At 38.1% G+C, this 26,125-nt stretch overlaps 1 protein-coding gene across 4 annotated transcripts in view; it reads left to right on the top strand.

Annotated features, from left to right (window-relative positions):
• Positions 1-265: 265 nt before the first annotated feature.
• Positions 266-26,125, top strand: part of PRKD1 (protein kinase D1) — a 365,670-nt gene continuing 339,810 nt past the window's right edge. For all 4 annotated transcript variants that reach the window (XM_015143474.3, XM_015143473.3, XM_077938770.1 and 1 more), the window contains exon 1: positions 266-886. In XM_015143474.3, the coding sequence (XP_014998960.1) occupies positions 623-886 (264 nt within the window). In that variant the 5' untranslated portion in view covers positions 266-622. The remainder of the gene's footprint in view (positions 887-26,125) is intronic.

Below are 26,125 nucleotides of genomic sequence, written 5' to 3'. Positions count from 1 at the left end.
TCCGTCCGCAGTCGGGGCAGCGGGACCCGCGAGGACTGGAGTCCCTGCAGGGAGGGAAGGGCCGCTCCTGCCGAGGCGGCTCCGAGCCCCGCCACTCGGTCCTATCCCGGCTCGCGGAGGCTCAGGCCTCGGGAACTGCGGGCGGAGGGGGCGGCGACCGGGCACCCTGCGGCCACTGCTCCTGCGACTCCCGCGCCCGCCGGGTGGTGGCTCCGCAGTGCCCGCCCCCAGCTCCCCTTCCCCGCCCCTCACGCCCCCGCCCGGCGCTCTGGCCGCGCCGACCCGCCGCCCCGTCCTTCCGAGCGCGCCAGGCGGCAGCTTCTTGGCGGCGGCGGCGGCACCTCCCCCGCGCCGGCGGCCCCGCGCCGGCGGCCGCGCTCCGGGCCGCAGAGTCCTCCCGCCTCGGCCATTTTCCCTCCTCCCCATCTCCTCCCCTCAGTCCACTCCCCTCCTGATCCTCATCCCCTCGCCCTCCCCCCGCGCGGGGACTTTTCCGGAAAGTTTTTATTTTCCGTCTCGGCTCTCGGAGAAAGAAGCTCCTGGTTCAGCCGCTGCAAAACTTTTCGGCTGCCGCGCCGCCGGCCCCCGCCCTCGGCTGCCCGGCCCCGCGCCCCGCTGAGCGATGAGCGCCCCTCCGGTCCTGCGGCCGCCCAGCCCCCTGCTGCCCGTGGCGGCAGCCGCTGCGGCAGCTGCCGCCGCACTGGTCCCAGGGTCCGGGCCCGGGCCCGCGCCTTTCTTGGCTCCCGTCGCGGCCCCGGTCGGGGGCATCTCGTTCCATCTGCAGATCGGCCTGAGCCGTGAGCCAGTGCTGCTGCTGCAGGACTCGTCTGGGGACTACAGCCTGGCGCACGTCCGCGAGATGGCTTGCTCCATCGTCGACCAGAAGGTAAGTCGCCGCGCCGCTGCCAGCCCGGCGCCTCCCCGCGGCGCAGGGGGCGCTGCCCAGCTGGCCCTCTCTGCGCCAACTTTCCGGCTCCCGGGGCTCGGCCGGCCGCCAGCCTCGTCGGCGCTCTGGAAGCGACTGGCCTCGCCGCGGCTGGACGCCCGCAGCCCGAGGCACTGCGCTCGCTGTTGCTCATCCTCCTCTCGCCCCATCTTCCTCTATTCACCGATTTGTCTCCAGTCCGCCTACTCCTCACCCATTTCCATCCTTCTCATGACAATTTCCAGGTATCTTGCCCTTTCCTCGCCGCGCCCCTCCTTGTCCTTGAGACTTCCCAGTTTTCTTCTCCTCTGTCCCCTTCCCCTATGGACCCTGGACCAGCGCATTCCTGGTGCCGGAATCCTACTTCCTGCACCAGAGTGCCCCTGGAATGGCCTGGAGACAAGAAATTTCTCACCTGTCAGCTAAACTGACCAGGACTGCAGCTACCCAAGGCCCTGTCATCTTTTAGTTCCACCTCTGTATGAACATGGAAACACATTTTCCAACGACAAAACCTGAAAGTTGCAACCTTCCTATTTTTCATTCCCGGGATGCTGATAGTAGGACGTTGAAGTGGTGGGGGTGATGTCCAGGAACATCCCAAGGCTGGCTGTGCCCTTAAGTTTGAGGCTGTGGGGCTCTGGACAGCGGCCACTCAAGGCAGGCTGGAAGAAGGGCCGTTATCTGGGGCCAGGCCACCCCCGGAGGAGACTCAGTCCAGCCACCACTGTTTACAGTTGCAATTTGGATTTTCAGGTTGCCTCTGGAGCTATCCAGAGGGATGTTGCATGGAAGGGGGTGATACAGATGTGAGGGAGAGGGGACCATGGCGCCAGTCTTCTTAGTGTAAACAGCCAGCGTTTCAGGGGGTGGAGACAGAGGTCTCTAAAGGTGCTGAATTTTTCAGCCCTGGAGGACTGGCTAGCACTCCTTTTGCTTTCCAATTATCACTTGAATAATCATGAATTGCTTTCTTTAAACTATGTGTAACAGAGTTTGCTAAACCTTGAGGGTTGTGAGTTGCGGCACTGAGCACAGGGATGTTAAAAGCCCCAGGTGGAAAAAAATAACCGATCTAGAAAGTTGTGAAAGTTCTAGACTAAGGTAACAATGAGTGCCAGGAATTTATTTATGGAACTTTACTTTTATATTACGGGTAATGTCAACTGTTTGCAACTTCGAAGAAAATGACACATTTTGTGTAATGCTGATGCAAGTCATATCATGCTCCTTTTCCACATCAGTATTGTGGAATGTCTATTGTGGGTAAGCAGGAGCACTCTTCTAGGCACTGTGAAAGCCTTGTATACAACCCTCTCCATTTGGATGCAGACCAGTTAATTAAACAGCAATGTTTCATAACCACATATACAATGTACAATAAAATTTCTCAAAAAGCAAAGGTAATTCTGTACAATTTTAACTTTTCTAAATTCTAAAGCAAGTGATGTAGTGTCAGAGAATATTCAAATTGGGTCAAAGTAATATTGATAGACTTTGTTTTGACCAGCTTGAATTCTCCCTCCTCCCCGCCCCCAACTTCCTTATGGAGTTCAGGATGGAGAGACTGATCCATGGCTCAAGAGGTTTGGTAGTGGGATTTTAAAATGGAGGGTGAATTCCAGGTGTCTTGGAAGCTACCAAGAGGCGTGTTACATGGAGAGAGTGAGATGAGAGCAGAGGGAGAGGGACAGCAAGCACTTATGGAATGCAGCAGGCCTGAAGGTGGTGGCTGGGGTCTTTAAGGGAAGTACAGTTATGAAAAGGCCTTGAATTAAACTCAAATTGCGAGAAGCCTCAGTAATCTTTTCACAGCGACATCATACCAAGGACATCTGAAACATGGATTTGCTGTGTGGAGGTTTTAGAATGCCAAAAATGTTATGGCAGAAAGAGCACCAGAGTTCAGTCATGAGCAGTTGGAACATGAGCCAAGACTCTTGGGGGAGAGACCGGGAGAAATACTGGAAAGGGAAAACCATCAGCCCTGATAGGTGACTGATTTATAAGGGGAATCCTTTCCTTTTGTATTTGTTTTGGTAGTTTCTTCTGTCTCTCAAAGAAGTTTGAAAAGTTTGACTGTTTGGGATAGTTAAGGTAAAGATCTAACTGATTTTTTTTTTTTTTTTAAGGTTATAAAAAAGTTGGGGTTAGATTTATATATGTGAACTTGAGGCTTATTTATATACAGAATACTGTAAATAAATATATACTAGATAGTGTTTCTGGACAGAGGACTTTTTCAATTTCTCTATCATCTGTCATCTCTTTCAGAATATATTGCTATCCCAGCAGAAACAAAATTAAGACAGCTGAAGGTCCATCACAGGATACAGGGATCTCTGTGTGTTGTGACAGTAGGAATGGCAGAGTGTCAGTGTGGAGTTAAAGAAGTGGGAGGGAGTTCTTTTGTCTTTCATTTCAGTTTTTTTTTGAAGTCCTTTATGAGGATGTCAGCTATGAGGAAGGATGACAGGAGTTTGGGGAGTGGATGTTTCAGGAGAAAGCAGAGGATTTGAAATCATTTACAATTTACTATGTGGGCTGGAGTCATATGAAACTTACAGCAGAAGGTTCTCCTGATCTTTCTGAGTCTTCCACATCTGTTGTCTTAAATGTGTTAAGAAGTTTTTCATTCACTTTGTTCAGGAGCTCCCTAAATACTAACATAGATCATATGAGCATTGGAAATACTAGCTGACAGTTTCAGTAACATCATAGGACATTTCCTTTGAGATGAGCAACTGAGGTGTACAAGGCTGTGTAAGTTTCCCTGAGAAACTCACCTCTAAATTATTATTGTTATTATTTAGAATTTAGAGTATAGTTGTTCTCTATGTAGCAGACAAAATTGTACTTGAAACACTGTGATGGCATTTCAACAAAAAATATTTACTTAAAATAACGTACCCTAAGTATATACTGACATATAAGTAAAGAATTATTTCTTTCATCTTCTAGTTTAGGTGAAAAATCTAGTCTTGCTTTTTGTATGTAACAATGTATGGATATGTAATATGTTATTCTTTCTTTTTGAGAAGTATTGATCCAGGGTTTCATTTACATTATGTTTATTTATTTAGTTTGCAAGTGTGTGACATTGAAACCTGGTTGTATATAAAGATATGTATTCTGTTAGTTTACATGATTATTGTTTTCAGGAGGGTAAGAAATAATAACAATAATTGACTTCACTTTGAAACACTGTTACTTTCTACTATCAAAGAAACCTTGAATATATAGACTGAGGAGGAATTGTTTTAAAGCAAGGAAAAAAATTCCAGAGGAAGAGCTAGTTTGGTTTCATAGTACATCATCTACCTACCTACCACACAAACAAACACACACACATACTTTTTTTTTTTCAAATGAGCAGTGTTACTTTAGGGATGCTTGATGCAATTAATATGACTGTTCATTTTGGCTGTTACCTTATTAGAAAGACGACTGATATTTTACTCTTAAATGTACTTTAATAGAGGAATAGCATTTGTAAGACTCCTGGCATATAGTTTCACTTTTCAGAATCATCTTTTGGCCAAAGAAATTTAACAGTGAGATTTTAAGTAGATAGCTCACCAAAGAAGTAAGGTTAGTGTCTTGGTTTGAAAGTAGCGTTACTTTGCTTGTAATTGTTTCACTTTAATTATATTATACATTGTTTTCTTAATAGTTGTGGTGTTATTTTTCTCTTTATTACTAATTTTAGATACTCCACACATTCCATATAGATTGAGAAAGCCGAAAGTAATTAGGTGCTTGACCAATCCAACTTCCCTGGACCAACAAACTCCTTTTAAGCTAATGATCGTCTTTGGGGCTTAGGTGTATATATTTTTATTCTGATTGTATAATTGACTATATTATATGTCTACTGATTTCTGATTTAATGATGAAGTATAGACTTTGTCATTTTACTGTGATTCTTTTTTTTTTTAGACAGGGTCTTACTCTCTTGCCTAGGCTGGAGTGCAGTAGCACAATTACAACTCAGTGTAGTCTCGCCCTCTGGGCTTAAGTGATCCTCTCACCTCAGCCCCTTGAGTAGCTGGGTCTACAGGTGTGGGCGACCACGCCTGGCTAATTTTGAAATTTTTAGTAGAGATGGTATTTTGCCATATTGCCCAGGCTGGTCTGGAACTCCTGGGCTCAAGAGGTCCTCCGACCTTGGCCTCCCAAAGTGCTGGGATTTAAGGAATCCCATTGGGTATGAGCCACTGGGCCTGGCCTATTAAGTGATTCTTAAGTAATATAATTATAGTACTCTAATTTTATTTTTATTATTTTATTTTTTGAGATAAGGCACAGACTACAAGTACAGTGCACAATCATAGCTCACTGCAGCCTCAGATGCCTGGCTAATGTGATCCTCCTGCCACAGCGTCCCAAGCGTTTGGGACTACAAGTGTGTGCCACCACATCTGGCTAATTTTAACAATTTTTCTATAGAGACAATGTCTTACTATGTTGCCCAGGCTGTTCTTGATTTCCTGGCCTCAAGTGATCCTCCCACTTCAGCCTCCCAAAGTGCTGGGATTACAGGCATGAGTCTCTGTGCCCTGCCTGTATTTTTAAAATTTAAATTTCTTTTCAGGTTTAAGAATGTCACAGGATTATATTTTGGAACTGTATATTATATATGTATTTATGTATTGCAAATGTGGAATATATATGTAGTAGATTATCTATGTTTAACTATATTTTAAAGAGCTTCATTATCCTTGTATAACCTCCAGATGCTGAAGTATTTTTTTATATTTTGTATTATAGACTGCAAAAAACGAGGGCTCAACACATATCTCACAATCCCAAATAGAAATTCTGCTTTATATTTTTCTATCAATTCACATACTTATAAACCTTTTTTAAATAGGTATATACTATTTGACAGTTTTCACAAGAATATCCTGTAAGACTGTGAAGTTAAAACCATTAAGCCTTGTAGTCCTCGGGCTGGGAAGAATTGGATGATTGGCTTATTTGATAAATGCATGAATTCATTTGGGCCTTTGGATTCAGAATTGAGATCAATCTGAAAGAGTAAAAGTACACTGTGTATGGTGGTGGTGGGGGTTACTGGAATATTATTAGTAAGATTTAAAAACTTGCCCCAGAAGACCATACTTCATGACTGTGCTGTTCATTTTGACCAGGCTCCTATCATAGCTTTTATGGGAGATTTATAACTTTATTTTCTAATGATTATTACCTTTTTTGTGAGATGATTGTATATAAGTCTTCACTAATTTATTTATGAATAACTGTTAATGACCTTACTAGAGAATACAGAACATTTGTAAGTCGATGAATGTATATTTGTGACATCTAAGATTACTTTGAGGTTTAAAGACAATATGTGTAACATATTACACATACTGCTTGGTAAATATGTACATGATAAATGCTGTTATTGACTAAAGCTTAAAGCTCTATAGACTAGCATACTGTCTTATTAACAAAAGAAATTTTTATTTATTATCTTATCTCAATGTATAATTAAAATTATAATATTAACAAGCAATATGGCTGTAAGGCCCAGGTGACATCTTTTTCCTGCCCTCTGTATCAGGGCAAATCTTAGAAGTAGTTATGTTTTGAAACAGTTTCTCAAATCTCAACCTGTCAGCATTCCTTAAGGACTAATCTAATTATTATTACATGAAAGACACATTTGCTGATAAAAGCAAAGCATATTTTCATTGCTTTTTATTATTTTTGACAGAAAGATGATTTAACTCCTTTTCAATTACAAGTGCAATGTCAATGGTGTTTCACTTGATTTTTAAAAAAGGAAATAAAATAGATGATGGTGCGGCCTTTGGGAACACAGTTCAAAATTCTGGTTCTCAAGACCAAAACTGAAAGCTTATTTGCAGATCATCGCTTAATACATGAGAAGGAAGGTGCTTGGAAATGACTTGGGGGGATTGCAATTCTGTGTCATGCTAACATCTAGAGGTTGTTTGCTAAATTGTTCCATCTGATGATAGCTAATATAACATAATTGGTTATGCATATGCAGAAATGTCATATTGAGATGAGAAGGCAAATTTACTGGGAAACAGTTGAGTTATCAGTTTGGCTAAGCCAATCACAAGTCTTTTTTAGATATTCCCGCTAACTACCACTTATCTCTCATGGAACTCCACGCCCCATTATAAAACCTTTAGAAAACCACAATCAGTAATTATTTATAAATATTTTAAGGAAGAGTGTAATGGATAATTACATGAAACTGTGTGTGTGTGTGTATGTGTGTGTATTAGACTGGAATCATTGAATAAGCTCTCAAACTATGCCAAAAAACTAGTATAATGATCAAGATTGCAAGGCTGGACTCAGACTGTTAGAAGTTGGTAGAATGCAGTCTTATAGATGTTGATGGTAACATGAAGTTTCTTTCCTTGCTTTGTTTTTATATTTGTTTGCTTTGATTTATGTATAACGGTAATTAATCTTTGACCTCTGATCTTGCACTATCACCTTGTTTAATGTGAAAGATCTAAACCCAAATGTGGAAATAGAGGTAAAAATATAGGGTGTTTTTTTAATAATAAAAGATACTACTCATCTTTTAGTTTCCCCAGGATTACTTTAGAGTGATTTTGAAAATGTGATTTCAATTTCTTAAATCTTTCCTTATTGTTGGAATATGTTGGAACAAAACAAGACAAGCCCTCACCCTCGCCCTCGCCCTCTCCCTGTCCCTCCCTCCCTCCCTCCCTCCCTCCCTCCCTCCCTCCCTCCCTCCCTCCCTTCCTTCCTTCCTTCCTTCCTTCCTTCCTTCCTTCCTTCCTTCCTTCCTTCCTTCCTTCCTCAGGGTCTTACTCTAGTCACTCAGGCTGGAGTACAGTGGCACAGTCTGAGCTCACTGCAGCCTCAACTTCCCAAGCTCAGGTGATTCTCCCACCTCAGCCTCCCAAGTAGCTGAGACTACAGGTATGTGCCACCATGCCTGGATGATTTTCTATATTTTTAGTAGAGACAGGGTTTTCCCATGTTGCCAGGATGGTCTTGAACTCCTGCATTCAAGTGACCCACCTGCTTCGGCCTCCCAAAGTGCTAGGATTACAGGCGTGAGTCGCTGCGCCCGGCCTCATTTCCCTCTTTCTATTGATAGAATTTAGATACAAAGAAAATGGTGATTTTGCATACAGCTATTCAAAAAATTTTTTTATCTATAAGAATATGAGATATTTCCCACAGGAATTCTTTTAATACTATCAACCAAATATTTTTGTACCGTTAAAAACCAATTGTGATAGCACCACTTGAAGTTATTTGGCAGCAGAGAAATTCGCATCATTCTGTTTCTTTCTTTTTCTGGTCTCACCTAGAAAAACAGATCATTAAATATACCGGGTCTTCAATTATATGGCCACTATGGCTGTTATGGAATATCATGTAATTTGAATAGTTAAGAATTGGTATAAAAACAATGCATTTTCAGACAAATTTCGCCTGTCCAAATCTACAGTTTCCTGTGTAGAAGTTTCTTCCAAAGTTATGAAAGGTTTTATTTGGCTTAAGCCAGACAATTGATATAGTAGCTTAGCAATGTTGGCAAACATTAAACTTAGATTTTAAAATATGCAATCACACAGGAATTTTGTTCAACTTATTTTGGTGAAAAGGAAAAAAATATACACCCTTCACTAGTTCATTGGCATCTATTCTGACTACACTGATTGATGAGGAACTAGTGAATTTATTGCTTGTTTTTAGGCACAATTTCAGGAATTTCTGAATGCTTCTCTCCTTATTTGTCAGCAGCCACTTTTCCCCACATGTATTATAAAATGGTTGAAAAGTATTAATTGAGTAATGAAAATTTGAATGTAAAGTATGAATGTGCATGATACCTGGTGTTGTTGATAATTAGTTTGATTTTTTTCCTACGCTCAATGTTCTTATAGTTAGGTGATTCTCTCAACCTGAGCAATTGCTCAGTATAGGGTGAAAATATTAAAGAGATTGCTTATTTGCAGTTACGTAAATATCCACTGCAATGATGAGCATTTGTATTTTTCAGTTTGTTTGGTTCCGTATCAATTCTGGATAGGAGTGGCATGTTATACAGCCTTTTGTGAAAGTATTGACATTATTTCACACAATGTCTTGTACAGTCAGAGAGATTGGGGAGGAGAGGACTGAAGGGGCAGTTAAAAACTAGAAATAAAGAATCGAGTGGTAAATTGAAAAGGCCAGAAAAGTGGAACATTAGATTAAAGGGTTACCACTTGTATTATGGCAAGTATTTTAGCTACTGTGGGCAGCTGAACATTGAGATCTAATGGTTAGCACCATCTGAAAAGATATTCAGAAGCTTCCTAATCAAATTGTACATATGGTACATATTCTTGGTGTCATTGGGATCATAATAAGTAAGTGGTGTTTTTATACTTTTGTAAATTAGTATTTGATATTTTCATAGTTCTGACTGTCTGAATTACCTGTCTCACATTGAGTTCCCTTTTTAACACTGCAGGTGATCCTACAAGATTCTTTCTCCCTCCCCAGCATTATTAAGGTATAATTTACTAATAAAAATTATATATACTATGATATATGATGTAATATTTTGATATATGTATGCATTGTGCAGTGATTAAATCAAGCTAATTAACATGTCCATCATCTCACAGACTTATCTTTTCTTGTGTGTGTGGTGAGAACATTTAAAATCTACAGTCAGGTAATATATTATTTCCTGCTTTGAAAAAATCAATTTTGGGGTACTAGGCTTAGTACCTGGGTGACAAAATATTCTGTACAGCCTCCCATGACACAAGTTTACCTATATAACAAAACTGTACATGTACCCCTGAAACTAAAAGTTAAAAAAATCTATTTTTTACTAAAAAAAAATCTACAGGTATGTAGCATTGCTGTAATCATACTCTTCAGTTCATAGCACATAGTTTTCATCAGTCCAAGTAAGGATCCTATTGTGTTATGTTTCATTATTTATTTTCAACCAGGCATTGGAAGAACTGTGGTATATGTATGAAGTATTATATATTGACAGTTGAAGCTTGTTTCAGTATACAGAATTTTCACAAGATAATAGATGGTTAAGATGAAATTAAAAGAGTATTCAGCATTTTAAATAAAGAGCTGTATCTCTTTTCTTTTTTTTTTTTTTTTTGAGATGGAGTCTCGCTGTGTCGCCCAGGCTGGGGTGCAGTGGCGCGATCTCGGCTCACTGCAAGCTCCGCCTCCCGGGTTCACGCCATTCTCCCGCCTCAGCCTCCGAGTAGCTGGGACTACAGGCGCCCGCCACCACGCCCGGCTAGTTTTTTGTATTTTTAGTAGAGACAGGGTTTCACCATGTTAGCCAGGGTGGTCTCCATCTCCTGACCTCGTGATCCACCCGCCTCAGCCTACTAAAGTGCTGGGATTACAAGCTTGAGCCACCGCGCCCGGCCTGTATCTCTTTTCTTTTTCATAAACAATGGAATAAAAATAATCTGAATATAATCAAATTCTAACTTGATATGTCACAAACAGAAACATATTTCTACATCGAATAAAATAATGTGTTCAAATATGAAATCCATGTATCATTAAATGAGCTTGCTGTAAATGGCTTAAGCTGACTTTTGATAGGAATTTTTTTGCTTGAAATTTATTCATCGACATTTATGTTGATGTAAATTTCAAATTTTCTTAAAAACAAAAGCACTTTTCATTAATTATTAATAAAGATTAATCTGTTAGGTTGAAGTGTTAATGAAAATTTTTAAACTGTCAGTTTTGTACATACCAAAAATACAGAGCCTTTTCCTCGGTTGTCTAAATCCATCGTATTAATGACACAATAATTACGGGATGATTATGGAACTGTTTCTTTGTTTTGGGTGAATGACTAGCTAGAGAGAGACCAGGGATTCAGTTCTAGTTGAGGTGCTAGAATTAAGTTCCAAAGACTTGATTGAATTAGATCATTTATCAATAGTCGAATGTTTATTCAAGACCCTCTTTCTTAAGCTTTTTATCAATTAAGCATGACCATTTCCCCCCTCCCTTCTAACTCCTCACATTGTTGAGAAATGGAGGTAGGCTAGTGTTCTGGTAGGGCCTCTTGGATTGGACCAGGGAGTTCTTATCATTGCAAAAAGTGGCTATGTTCTTTTCATAGTGCTAGGAGATCATGGTTAGAATTTAGGGAGGAACACACTTAAGGCAGCGTTTGGCAGAGGGAGTAGGAGGAATTTGGAGACATTTAAGTGTGACTTCTTTGCCATAGGAAAAAGAGATTATTAAGATGAGACATGAGACTATTTCTTAGCCTACAGAAAGGTGAGGTCTACTGTCCATTTTGAGACATCTGTATAGTTCTGTGGTGCAAAGCTGGTATTATCTTTGTATTTAGCATCCTTGAAAGGCTTGGTCTGTGTCTCTAATATGGAAAGCTGCAAGTAAGAACATGGGTGACCAACAAGAGTTGCAGTTATTTAGAGATTGGTTAGTGCAGTTAGACTGTCAGAACAGTAACACTAGAGGTTACAACCACTTGACCAAACAGCTGTAGCTTTTTCACCATTGTCAAAAGCAGGAAATTGTTGGGGAATGATATCAGTTAATCTTTGGTGATGACTTTGAATCAGTGGTGGTGAATAGACCTGGAACAGTGACAATAGGCAAAGTCTGCGGGCTTCTGAGATTCATGGCACCTGAGGGCAGAAAAGAACAGACAGCAAAGCTCTGACCTTCCTGTTCCTAGAGCCAGAAGAAATGGCCGCGCTAAATCACTTAGCGATAACAGTGGAAAGAGATCTTGGAGGTTACTTTTTACAAGTGGAGTAGTCCTCTTTAGAAATTTTATGAGTGTCACATTTGAGCTCCGAGGGACAACTTCATGATGACCTGTCTGTAAGAATTTTGAAAAGCTTATCCCAGGAGACTTGGGTCGTGATAGACAAGGTTCCAGGGCCTCTTCTGGAAAATTCCGTGAGTAGCAAAGGACCTTGAACTGGCAGTTTCTCTCACAGTACAATGGCCAGCAGAGGGGAGCCTCCAGGAACAAAACCTTCCTGACATTTACTTTGTGTGCCAATCTGTATCTTGGCTTTTCATTTGTCATTTCTGATTTTTCACAGCAGCGCTTCGTGGTAGTAATTTTATCTGTTTTAAGGATGAGGAAAGTACAGGTTGGAGAGATTAAATTATTTACCTCAAGTCACATAGCTACTATGTAAAAAGCAGATCCTCCCAATACTTTATTCACTTGCTTGAAAGGCCATAGATTTGTACAAAGAGTTTGGAATTATCAGACAGTGGGAAGAAATTTAAATCTTCTTATTATGTTGGCTGAAATTTACTTAAAAATGCTTAAACTTTGACAATGTGGTATTATTGATTTATTGAAATTATTCCTTAGTCTAGAAGGCTTCCCTTGTCTGGAATTCACATCACAATTAGTAGCCAGCTAGAATCCTAGTCACTTCGGAGGTCACTACTACAAGGATTCTCTTATTGGTGGCAAGATTCCCCCCACTTCCCACTCCTTCAGTATTTATAATCAATACAGCAAACATTAGAACTGGACTCTCATTGGGGAAATTAGTGAAATTCGAGAGATATTTTTATATCTCTTTTAGAGATACTAAATCTGCCTGTTTGGGAGATACTCCTCACCCTTGAGGAATCGTATGATCTATAATACGTCTAATTGTTAATTTTTTTTGAAATATATTTCTGTTTGTGTAGCAGAATTTGGTTTGGAATTTGCTTTTCTGGTAACAAAATTGTGGAGATAGCCAGTCCTTACCCACCTGGAAATTTTCAGATGCCACTGTCTTTATCCAAAGAAGTTAATTACCTTGTGTAATTGAATTGGCCTTCTTTCCAATAAGATGTGGCCACCAAGTGTTTTGGAAGAAGACATTATGGTAAGACCATATATTGATCATTGTGGTTCAAAATTAGTAGATGTAAAGAATTTTAGCTACCAGTGTAAGTCAATGAATCATTCTTGAATAGTATACTGATTCTGAGCAGGTTCTGAGAAAACAACTAAGGGTCCTTAAGAAAAGTGCCTTTCAGGGTTTGCTTTTCGAATTTATTTATTTAGAGATGGAGTCTCGCTCTGTCCCCCAGACTGGAGTGCAGTGATGTGATCTCAGCTCACTGTAACCTCCAGCTACCAGGTTCGAGCAATTCTCCTGCCTCAGCCTCCTGAGTAGCTGGGATTACAGGCACGTGCCACCACACATGGCTAATTTTTGTATTTTTCGTAGAGATAGGGTTTCACTATGTTGACCAGGCTGGTCTTGAACTCCTGACCTCAGGTGATCCACCCGCCTTGGCCTCCCAAAGTGCTGGGATTACAGGCATGAGCCACCGTGCCCGACCTACTTTCCTTTTAGAAGTAGTATTTGTGTTGTATATTTGCTAAGGGTCATTCTTCACAAATACGTATGTTTATTCTTTTAATAAAGTTTGTTTGCTTGCTTATTTTTTGTCAGTTATGAATGAAGCCACTTGAAGGTAAACTTACTCCCACTTGTACATGATCAATCACAAGCTAAGTAGAAGTTTTCTTTCCACTTCAGTGGTTGAATTTAATTGTGAATTGCCTTGCATCCCTTCACATTGTCTGTGTGCAGGGCTAATGCCAACACTTACTTCCCTTGTAGACTAATTGTACTTTCCTCAAACTTGGTACAAAAATGTAGATACAAGTGTATATATATATAGAGAGAGATGACTTGACCTAAAGCACATTCGTAATTCAGTTCAATTCTAAGGGTTCCTGCCCTGAATGAGTACTGAGCAGCATATAGTAAAGTAGTTTTCCCTAATGGTCTAGAAAGGTGCTTTTCTTTGATGCGTTTGGAACTTTAGAACTTTAGTACAATGGACAACTTACATAGAGGCTTTTTGCACATGACTTACTGGTAGTGTCTTGGTAATGAAAAGGCAGCAGACATCTCCAGCTGTACTAGAGGTCTGAATTTACTAGATGTCTGTTAGTCAAGTACTGTGCCTTGTAAACTTTATCTTCAGATAACTCATGTCTAACAAGTTGGACACAGGGCATCAGTTGTTGCTTGAGTAGTAAGGCCAATCACTCATGCCTAACTTTCCTTTACCAGATTATAAGTACTCAGAAATAACTGATTAGCTTCAGAGCAACCTTTGTGACAGATGTTAATTTCATCTACTAATGTGGAATGTCAACTAGGATGTAGATCTTACAATATTTACATAAATCCAGTAGCTTCTGTACATTTTTGAAGAATGAAAAACTACATCTTACATGATTTTTGCTTTTTTTCAATTCTTTAAGAAGGTTAGGGAGCAAAGGTAAACACAGAGTGAGGATGGACTAATGGAGGGGAGTCGCTCTAATACACTAAATTAAATGGGCTGATCATATGCTCTGTTGTCCAGGACAGTCCCAGTTCCATGCCTGTTGTCCTAGAATTCTTTTAAATTGTATATTCACTCATAAAAACAAACCAGAAAGAAAAACAGAAAGAAAAACCTGAGTTAGGCAGACATTTTATTACCTTTTGGCCAAAAAACCTGTACATTTAAGGAGAAAGGTAAAATTTACATTTCATAGAAAGAGTCGTCAAATCATGTATATTAACCATGTCATTTTGGGTAACTCTTCTAAATGATTCAAGCTAAAAACAAAAGCGAACACCCTACTTAGGTTATAATGTTATCCACTTTGAACAAATGTTTCTGTATAACTTAAAAATGAAAAGACAACTAACATTTAGAATTCATTTCATAAGCTAATTGCTTAGATCTCACTTTGAATGTAATATATAAAGCAGTTTCAGTGCTCTTTTTCAACCAGTCAGCAATCCAAGATACTATAATAGTACATTTGTATCAAACAGCAAATAACTTTGAGTATTGTGGTATTACATACTAAATTGATTCTGGAAGTACATACTACCTTTATTAATTCAGCTAGTTAAACAGAAAAGCCTGCTTTGAAGCTTTAGCATAAAGTGCTCTTGGCAGTCATGACAAAGGCAAAATACATGGACTTAGATGCAGAAGGGTGACACTGTTTATCATAGTTTCAAGTTGTACTTTATTGTGTTCTTTTCACTGGAGAAAATATGGTTGGCAAAAAATGGAGGAACACTATACACAGATGTCTTTGGTTATTTAGAAAATTTTTTATTTAAAAAATAAGTAGGCAAATAAGAGAGATAAAATTTTGGAAGTTGTATTGTCCCAAAATAAGAATGTATGGACTGTAGTGCATATTTGCTTAAGATGTTCAGAGTCATGGTCTGGGTGAAGCAGATATATGAGTTATACCTATTACTCTATACTTGGTTTCTGTTGATGAATATACTGTTGAAGTAATGTTAAGAATTGTAGGTTTGGAAGTCATGATGTTGAATATTCTGTCTCTGAAAAATAATGCAAGTCAGGGGACTAAAGCCACTTGAATAGGAACTTGATTTAATCATTCCTGTTTAGAATTTTCTCCACATAGAAAATCATAGACTTTTATACTTTAATTAAATAATTGGGTTTTTTTTTTTTAATTACAAAATTACAATTTGTGGTAGGCTAAATAATGACGCTCCAAGATGTCTACATCCTAATCCCTGGAACCTTTGAATGTTACCTTATAGGTCAAATGGAACTTTGTAGATGTTGTTAAGGATTTTGAAACAGGGAGATTATACTGTGTTATCCAGGTGGGTCCAGTCCAGTCACATGAGACCTTAAAAGTGGACAGTTTTCCTAGTTAGGTCAGACAGATGAATATGAAGAGCAGAAGTGATTCAAAGAATGAGAGAGATTCAGTACCCTTTTGCTGACTTTGCAGATGAAAGAAATGGGCCATGAGCCAAGGAATGCTGAGGTCCCTGTAAGAGGAAAGCAGGAGGAGTTAGAGTCATGTAGTAGGAGATGTGACAACAGAAACAAGATGTTGGAGTTATTTGAGGAGTAGCTCATGAGCCAAGGAATGTAGGAAAAGCTAGAAGCTGAAAAAGGCTAGAAAAGGTTTCTTCCTTCCAGAAGGAACCACATTTTGACTTTTGTCTAGAGAAACTGATTTGGACTTCTGATCTCCAAAACAGTAAGATAATAAATTTTTGTTTAGTAAAGTCATCAAGTTTGTGGTAATTTGTTACAGCAACAGTAAGAAACTAATATGCCACACTCATTGCAGAAAAGGTGAGAAATTCAGATAAGCCCCAAAATGGATCAGACTACTCAGAGTTAAACATAGTTAATATTTTGGTGGATATCTTATTTTTTTTCTGTAAGCGAATATGCTCATCCAAATTCAAATATGCTTTTATTTGCTCTTTTTATTTGATACTTCTATGTCAGTTTTGAAATATAAAATGTTTAGTGCCCTTGGGGATAGTTTTGTGTGAAGAAAAGACTTCAGATATGTACATTGGTTTTAGAATTTAGTATTCAAGTTATTAAACTTGTAGGTTCAGATGTTACTTCTTAATCTTTCTAGTAGAACTTAAAAATATAAATTTTAATAAGTCTAGCAGATTTGAATAACCACACTTAAGAATCTTTGAAGAATTACGGTATCCTTTATGAACTTAATTATTAAATGCTTTCAAACATTTGAAATTGCACTTCTAAATTTAAGATATTTGATTTCCTTTAAATACTTCAATCATCTGCTTGATAAACTTTATACGTTCTTAAGTAGTCCTTACACAGCTAATAAATTAAACATAAGTATTGTAAAGTTTAAGTTTTTTAATATTCCGATACCATACACACAAGCCAAAGTTAATTACTTAATCATATGTATATAGTATGCACAAAAGTATTAATATTATGGTTTTGATTCTCTTAAACTTCTCTATGTTTAATTTCAAACCTTCCCATGTTTGAAAGATATTTTTTCACCTGTGAAACAATTGTGTGATTCCACACAATTTGTGGAGTTCCCTTCTCACCTTCTCATATAATTTTGCAGTTGTCTTCTTGGCTCAATTAAAGTTGCATAAACACTAAAGCTTTTAGCTGGGACAAAGATTGGATTTTTGTGACAAGTATAGATCAATTCCACAGAACCCTATTTCTATCAGTGATTCTATCACTTCAAGAAAGGGGGTAATCATGTATCCCATATCCCTGGATTCCATTCATGTATTACCTCTTTGTCCTTACAAGTCTCAAATTCCTTCCTTGATTGATCACTTGATTGGATTTTTAATTCCTTTAGCTCTTAAGATAGGCAAATCTCTTTTTTATCTACATGAAAGACTATTGAACTTGATGAAATACTGCACTTTCATAATCTTTCTTTCTCATAAGGCTATGCTAATTCTTATAGATATTAAGTGTGTGACTGAATGTTGGCAGTCTCTCAGGCTTTGTGAACCATCTAGTCACAACTCATAAGACCATTGTTCTTACTCAGTATCTTCCCCTGGAAATAAAAGAACACTCATGGCACCACTTTCTAGTGTCTAACTAGAATTGGTATATAGATTTATTGCAGTATATTTAACTTGTACCCTACTCTTTGAAATTTAGAATTCTATTTTTTTTGTTTGTTTTTCTTTAAAATGTCCTTATGCATAAGCTGTAGCACATTTAAAAAATTTGTCGATGTAGGCCAGTTGCGGTGGCTCACACCTGTAATCCCAGCAGTTTGGGAGGCTGAGGCGGGCGGATCATGGGGTCAGAAGTTTGAGACCAGCCTGGCCAACATAGTGAAACCCCATCTCTACTAAAAATAGAAAAAATTATCCAGGCGTGGTGGTGGGCGCCTGTTATCCCACCTTCTCCGGAGGCTGAGGCAGAAGAATCTCTTGAACCTGGAAGGCGGAGGTCGCAGTGAGCCAAGATCATGCCATTGCACTCCAGCCTGGGTGACAGTGTGAGTCTCCTACTTGGAAAAAAAAAAAAAAAATTTACTGATGTAATATGCATATTTAACTTCTTTTGATATTATCTGTTAATATTACTAAAATTAATTCCTGATATTAAATTGTAGCTTTTATTTCAGAATTATAATGATTCTTTGCTTTTTTCCGTTTGAAAAGTGCAAGTGCATAGGTTTTTTTTTTTTTTTGCTTTGTCTTTACACAGAAAGATCAAGATGATGTAAGTACAAGAGGCAGAATAAACTGTTAGACTCAATAGCCAACACTTAAATGGATTATTGAGTAGACTACATATGAAATATATCCAACAGTTTCACAGTGAACAAATAAACTTTAAAACCACAGCCTTACACTTTCAACTTTCCTGCTCTTTAATAAGAACTGGCTTGATTTTTAAAAATATGTATCACATTTCACTTTGATCTTTTAAAAACAGTTTGGAAAATATACATCTTTATAAATGTTTAAGAAAATTCCAGGGCCGGGCGCGGTGGCTCAAGCCTGTAATCCCAGCACTTTGGGAGGCCGAGACGGGCGGATCACGAGGTCAGGAGATCGAGACCATCCTGGCGAACACGGTGAAACCCCGTCTCTACTAAAAAAATACAAAAAACTAGCCGGGCGAGGTGGCGGGCGCCTGTAGTCCCAGCTACACAGGAGGCTGAGGCAGGAGAATGGCGTAAACCCGGGAGGCGGAGCTTGCAGTGAGCTGAGATCCGGCCACTGCGCTCCAGCCCCGGTGACAGAGCGAGACTCGGTCTCAAAAAAAAAAAGAAAATTCCATAAAACAATTCCTTAAAAGTAAAAAATTCCATTTTATTCTTATACAGTTTGTTCTACTCTGCAGTATTCTTTAGAAATCTGAAGTGCAAATCATGTTTTTAGACATAAATATGAATGTCATCTTTGACACGTCCATGTTTCACCAAAAGTCCAAAAGAAACAGTTGCTTGCTTATTGAATACTGTAGAGCTGTCTTTGGTAATCTGAAGTACGTTTTGATTGAGAAAACTTTGGTTTATACAAAAAGTTTCAGGATTATCTTTATTCAGTAAGTTTAGTAAGATTGGGTCAATCACACGAGAGTGTAAACATCACACGACCAGGGATCTTGGCCTATTTTTTTCACTGTTATATCTCAGGTATCCAGAACAGTGTTTGGCGCTGAGTGATTGAATGAATGATTTGTCTCATTATTTTCTAATTATGCTCTTAGAAGCAGAATTATGTGGTCTGTGCATATAAAAATTAAGTGTTTTGTTATGCCTGGGCTATTTGCTTAGCAATTGCTCTTTTCTACCTTTGATCCATCATTATTATTCAAATAATTTTTAAAAGGATTTTGTGAGACAAGACGTAGCTAGGATTTTGTGATATTAGACATTACTGGAGAAAACAAACAAAAGCCCCGGAGATTTGGGTCTCTTCTGAGGACATGATATTCCTCTCCACTAACTAGGCCAAAGATTTAAAGATAGTGAAAGCCTTCCTTTCTGAAAACATTTTATGGTAGGGCCTGAATAAATATTTGTTGAATTAAATTGAGTCTGGAACAGAAAGAGTCTTTTGTGGTTGTTAGTGCATACCTAGTTGAAATATTATGAAAAACATTTCAAGATTTTACTTGTCAAATCTCAGCCTAATTTACCTGTAGATTTTAAGAACATAATTATGCAAATAATAAAAAGTCTGACAAATAAAATATAGTGGTAAGAGAGACAGTGATGCAGAGGAAGCAATAAAGTCTTTGGAGAAAAACAACAGAAAATAACAGACTCACCCAATCACCCCATGTAAGGCTGGAAGTCTCTTTGTCATTGTTTGTTTTTTCTTCCCTGCTTCCCACTCACCTGTGAATTGAATTTGAGAAACTCAGATGGGCTGACAGGGAACATTCAGCAGAGTGGCCTCCAGCCGAGAACTTTTTAGTCACTTGTTTGGCTGTTTTGATGTGAGTCAGTGAGATTACAGTTTAAAAACATTTACCTTTTCCTTATTTCCTGTCAATTCATAACCTTAGTTACTTTAACTGTTTACATTTTACATCTCAGTTACTCTGCTCTGAATTTCTTAAGTCAGAGTTTAGCCCTTTTTTTTTTTTTTTTTAATTGATACAAGGTCTCACTCTGTCCAGGGGGTGCAATTGGCTCACTGCAGCCTTGACCACCTGGGCTCAAGCGATCTTCCCACCTCAGCATCCCAGTAGCTGGAACCACTGGAGCATACCACCATGCCCAGTTAATTTTTAAATTCTCTGTAGAGCTGGAGTCTCCCTGTGTTGCCCAGGCTGGTCTTGAACTCCTGGGCTCAAGTGATCCTCCTGCCTTGGCTTCCCGAAGTGCCGGGGTTACAGGCATGGCCTACTACACCCAGCCTAGATTTCAGCTTTTAAAATGACTTAAACTCAGGCTTATTTTAAAAAATCATTTTTATTTATACTTTCAATACTTACTACATACTAGATGGTGGGTATTAAATTACATATCTATATCCATTTCTATGTGTGTGTGTTTATTGTCTTATTTTCTGGGATTTTTAAAAGCCTTTTTCTAACTTTAAAAATTTTCTCATTGATTTTAGCTCTTGACAATCCAGATTTACACCTCATGTGTTTTAAGTTTTCTGCCTTGCTGTTTTTATCTTTTTTTCTTTACAATTTATTTTCTCATGCAGTGTTTCAGCCTTCTCAGATATTCTTAAATGTCTCAGGGATACTCATGAGTTGACTTTCTCCAGAGTTATAAGTCCCGCTGGGTGTATATTATATTTGATTTTCTGGAACCCTGTTGTTCGTTAACATAACATTCAATTCTTGAATGATGAATCTGTGGTTTCCTAAATACATAACCACTGTGTTTTAAGCAAACAGTTGCGTGCTGTAAGCCTGAAGTGAGTGTAACTTCTGCAGTCACTCTTGAGGAGGGCTTCTCCCAGCCCTCGGTGCATGTCAATCATTCGTGGGAGTGGAACAGTAGTGATTTTCAGCCATGTTTCTAGTACTGTTTTTAAGCTGTCTTACTTTTAAGATACTTATTACAAGGCTGGTCTGTTTCCTTTCCCGGCAAGGTTTTAGAAATAGATGAAGAAGCTGGTCAGAAGATGGTTATGCCAACTTGGATTTTCACAAATCAAAACTTTTTTTTTTTCTGCTGGCAAATGGTTCAAGTTATCAAGTATATATTTTAGCTGGGCATTTTAAGAGTAGGCCTCTTGATATACAAAAAGCATTCCTCCTATTAATTTTTGGATTATAGACCATAGGACACCCACATTCATTGAAGTGCAGGGACATGGAAGACTAGAGTCCCTGCAGGGAAACTTGGTCAAATTTTAGGAATTGGTCCAGGTTCCAGCCCTCTTGATGATGTAGTGTGACTCCACCTTTCTCCTTCAAGAGTTTTATGTCTGACTTCTCTTTCATTTTTGGGGTGAGAGAGATGGAAACAATCCCCCCTGGTTTAGCACCAAGGCCTGGGAGAAGCCCTTCTCAGGGGTGACTGTAGAAGTTACACTCATTTCAGCTTGTAGCATGCAACTGTTTGCCCAGAGTACATTGGTATGTATTTGACAGACCACAGTCCAGTAATTCCCGCTGTGGTGTACCTGCAAATCAGTTTAGGAAGTGTCATTCGTTTGGCAGATTCAGAGTACAATGTCATCCAAAAAAGTGACCATGTGTTCCCCACAAATTATTGACTTACTGGCTTTTTGTCCAAGTTGATTTCCAACTGAAAATTCAAATCTAAGTATTTTAGACTGTTGATTTTACAATAGGAGTGTTAGGATTTAGGTATCATTCTTGTACTGCCTCTTTAAACAGGGAATAATATTAAGTTGCTTTCACGTTTTATTAATCTCACCTTGGCCTTTGAATCTGTGGATAAGAATTGTAAGCTAAGCTGTATGAACTCAGCATATATCCCTGATTATTTAAGCTCCATCAGAACCTGCTGAGTAAGGGGGGTACTGGCATAAAGATCAATAGGAATCCACTTCGCATAGGTCATTTAACATAATAATAACAATTACTGCTATATGGCAGTAATAATAGCAATTATTACTAAAAGAACCCAAGAAGTAAACATCTATTACCCTTATTTTGCAGGTGAGGAAATTGGGGCACAGAAAGAATTGCCCTGGATTATGTAGGTAGAGGCAGAGCTGGGATTTTAAGTTTAGGCATCGAGCTCAAAGTTTGTGTGTTTAAATAACTACCAGACTGTATTTATGGAACTTAAACTTTTTCAAGTGGTTTAATAAATCTGAATAAACAATGGTTCCTCTTCCCTTTTAACTTTTTTCTTAATCATTTGACAATGCTTTTGATTGAGCCTCAATTACTGTTGTGGTGAACACAAAGACACTATTCTTTTATAGGTAGATCTGTTTTATTATTTGGAATTACAGGGATTTCAGCCTAGAGGCTGACTCTGTTAATTATTACCATAAAAATAAGTACCTATAAACTTTTCTAAATCTAAATTTCTTATGATGCTAAATGTTTCCAAGTTTATAGTTGGTTTAAAAGAGACAGTTATGTGTATGTGTGTGTGTGTGTGTGTGTTAGTATATGAAAAAAATACATCCGTAAATATATGTGTATGTAAAAACACATGTAGTTATATATAAAATATATATGTATGTCGTAAGTTTCTTGGTATCTTTATTTTTAAGATAAATTTAAGTTTATCTTAAAGAGCACATTAAAGCTAGACTGTACAAGGTTAGGCTTTGTTTTCACTTTAAATGATGGACTTCATATACCATCTTCAGTACCCAGCCTTAATAAACATCTAAATATATTCAGTCTTTTTTCATTAATAAATTTTTTGTTCCTCAGTTGTCACCCCTTTATGCCTTTCTCCTCAGATTATTTTAAAGGTAAGTGTTAAGATTTATTTTTAATCCAGGGTTTTGAGTCTTCAGAATGACTTTTGGAGAACATCAGGATGTTGGAATAATACTCTCCCTGTTGGGGGATATCATGTGTTTAGATGCTTGGTTCTGGAAGACTACCTTTTACAGTTCTCTTATATGTTATGGCATGTGGTTCTCTGTTTAACTGGCAACAGAGAGAAACTATACTCCAGTCATTATACTGATGGTTGTTCCTCAATATTACCTGTGAGAGAGAGCATGTATGAATAAATTGGTTGAAGGGCATACATTCTGTCCATTCTCCCAGATTTTTAAAAACATAGTCCTGAACCAAGTTATATTAAAGGGTCGTGGGCCCAAGGTATTGCATTAATGAAACGCAGAATGATTTGTGGTGATGCCATTAGCCCATTTCTAGGCTGGTTGGACAGTATGCTCCTGTGAAACTGAGGTCTTAGGGAAGGCCCAATACAGTATTTGTTATACAGTCTTCTTTTGAGGAACCTGGAGGAAAATTCTCTGTTAAATTTTAATCCCAAGAATAGTTGTTCATCTCTTGAGCCATTCCTATGTTTTTAATCTTATTGATAGTGTGAAGTGTGTTATTAACATTTTTCCATCTTGTGTTGACTGCCCTAAAGCTGAGAGCCAAATCTGGGGCCCTAAGAGCAGGAATATAGGGCATTATAGCATGGATTTTAAATTCTCTTCCCACTTTTCATTTGTCTTCACCCTTATATTTCTTTTTTCCTTTTAAGTTAAAACAAAATATAAACAAATTCATGAAAATTCTAACAGTTGTTATATCTAGCTTGAGGTTAAGATAGATGATTTTATTTTATTTTTTCCTTTTCTAAATTTCTTATGATATACATGATAATAAAAGTAATTAGGAAAACAGTAATACTTTTAAAAATTGAATTTAAGTAACAAACTGCTAATATAAAAATGATTGGAAAGCCAGGTTCATGCGACAATTAGAAATCTATGGGTACAGTTTTCGTTTTGAATTACTTAGACTTATTTAAAATGATTAAATGAATGTTTATTAAGCAGGGCTCCATACTGAGTACTTTCAGAATAACATCTCAATCTTGGAGCAGCCATGTAGGAAAGAAATGTTTATTCCCTCCTCTGTGGGCGAATAAAAAACTGAAAAATAATGAATGATACATGCTCAAAAATACCTTCTAAAGGAAATTATAACATCAGCTACACAATTAACAACTGTTAATTTGATGCTTTCATTTTACTAGGTGGACCTCACTTTTAAAAGGCATTATATGCTTTTCATAAGTCATATTATTGATAAATATATTTTTACATATTTTTTCTAGTAATAAAATAATGTACAGTATTTTGAATCAGAGATTTTGACCATGAAAATTGATAAATCATAATTCCTTTTTTTTTTTGGAGATGGAGTTTTGCTCTTGTTGCTCAGGCTGGAGTGCAATGGCACGATCTTAGCTCACTGCAACCTCCGCCTCTCAGGTTCAAACAGTTCTGCCTCAGCCTCCCAAATAGCTGGGATTCCAGGTGCATGTCACCATGCCTGGCTAGAAAATTGATAAATCATAATTCCTATGCATTTTGCTCGAAGACATGCATTGAGCCCTGTGAGAGTGATATGATAATGTGGCAAGAGAATATTGGTTTACAAATAGGAGACTCAAGTTATTGTCCTATATAGATGTACATTGAGTTTGTATGTGTCAAACTCTATTCTAAGCTTTGAAGGTATAAAGTCAAAGAGCTTTGGAATCCTTGGCAGCCTCCTAACTTCTAGATATGGAGTTTCTGCATTTTAGTAATCTTGTTAAACAGCGATGGCAATTCCTGTTTTTCCTAACATCAGAGTTTATTGTAAGGATCAAAATAAATATGGCTTGAGTGAGTGTTTTTGAAAAAGGGCCCAGCAAAGTTATAAAAAGAAGGTAATATTATTGATTGACAAAGTTTGACATTTTCTACTATTGCTGTTGCTGTTGTACTGTTGATTACTATTGATATAGATGCAAATGTAAGTTGATTAAAGTATAAATTTAGATTTGAAGACTCAAAGAATTAATGAACTATGCTGTATCTTTTTTATTTTTATTGTTTATAATTTCAGCTTTTATTGTAGATTAAGGGGTACATGTGCAGGTTTGTTAAATGGGTATATTGAGTGATGCTGAGGTTTAGGGTACAAATGATCCCATCACCCAGGTAGTAAGCCTAGTACTCAGTAGGTGATTTTTCAGCCTCCTTTCCCCTCCCTTCTTCTTTGTCTAGTAGTCCCAGTGCCTATTGTTCCCATCTTTATGTCTATGTGTATTTAATGCTTAGCTCCCATTTATAGGTGAGAACACATGGTATTTGGTTTTCTGTTCTTACGTTAATTTGCTTAGGATAATTACCTCTAACTCCATCCACGTTGCTGCAAAAGGCATGATTTCATTCTTTTTTATGGCTGCGTAATATTCCATGGTGTAAATAAGTAGATTTCATGTCTTTGCTATTGTGAATAGCAGTGCAGTGAGCATATAAGTGCATGTGTCTTTTTGATAGAATAAATTATTTTCTTTAGGGCATATACCCACTAGGAAGATTGCTGGGTCAAATGGTAGTTTTTTAAGTTCTTTGAGAAATCTCCAAATTGCTTTCTGCAGTGGCTGAATTAGTTTGCATTTCCCACCAACAGTGTATAAGCATTCCTTTTTCTCCATAGACTCACCAGGTTTTGTTATTTTTTGACTTTTTAAAGTTGTTATTTCCGCCAACTGACTGGTGTGAGATGGTATCTCGTTGTGGTTTTGATTTGTGTTTTTCTGATGATTAGTGATGTGGATCATTTTTTCTTATGTTTGTTGTTGCTTGTATGTCTTGTTTAGATAATTGTCTTTCATGTTTTTTGCCCACTTTTAAATTGGATTGTTTGTTTTTTTGCTTTTTCGATTCTGGATATTTGACCTTTGTCAGATGCATAGTTTGTAAATATTTTCTCCCATTCTGTAGGCTGTCTGTTTACTCTGTTGGTAATTTATTTTACTCTGCAAAAGCTTTTTAGTTTAATTAGGTTCTATTTGTCAATTTTCATTTTTGTTGCAGTTGCTTTTGGGGACTTAGTGATATGCTTTACCTTTTAAACTGCTCTGTTGTCAAGATTTTTCTTTTTTCATTATTAAAGCCACGAGTTTTAAATGAACACTTGGTCTCACTATGGACTCTATAAGGGAATGGTTAGGAAGAGGAGCCTGGTTTGAAGTCTGATTTTGCCACTTGCTTTCTGACTAACCTTGGGTAATTTACTTCAGATCTCAGTTTCCTTTTCTGTAAAGGAAGGATAATAAACATCTGTGTAGTAGACATTTAGGATTGTTATGGGAGTCAGTAACATCTATGGAACACTTACATATTAGTCCATTTTCACACTGCTATAAATTCGCAAGACTGGGTAATTTATAAAGGAAAGAGGTTTAAT

This window comes from Macaca mulatta, chromosome 7 (genome assembly GCF_049350105.2).
Source record: "Macaca mulatta isolate MMU2019108-1 chromosome 7, T2T-MMU8v2.0, whole genome shotgun sequence".
Classification (NCBI taxonomy): Eukaryota; Metazoa; Chordata; class Mammalia; order Primates; family Cercopithecidae; genus Macaca; species Macaca mulatta.
The sequence above is the reverse complement of the archived record's forward strand: the minus strand, read 5'-3'. Positions and strand labels throughout refer to the sequence as shown.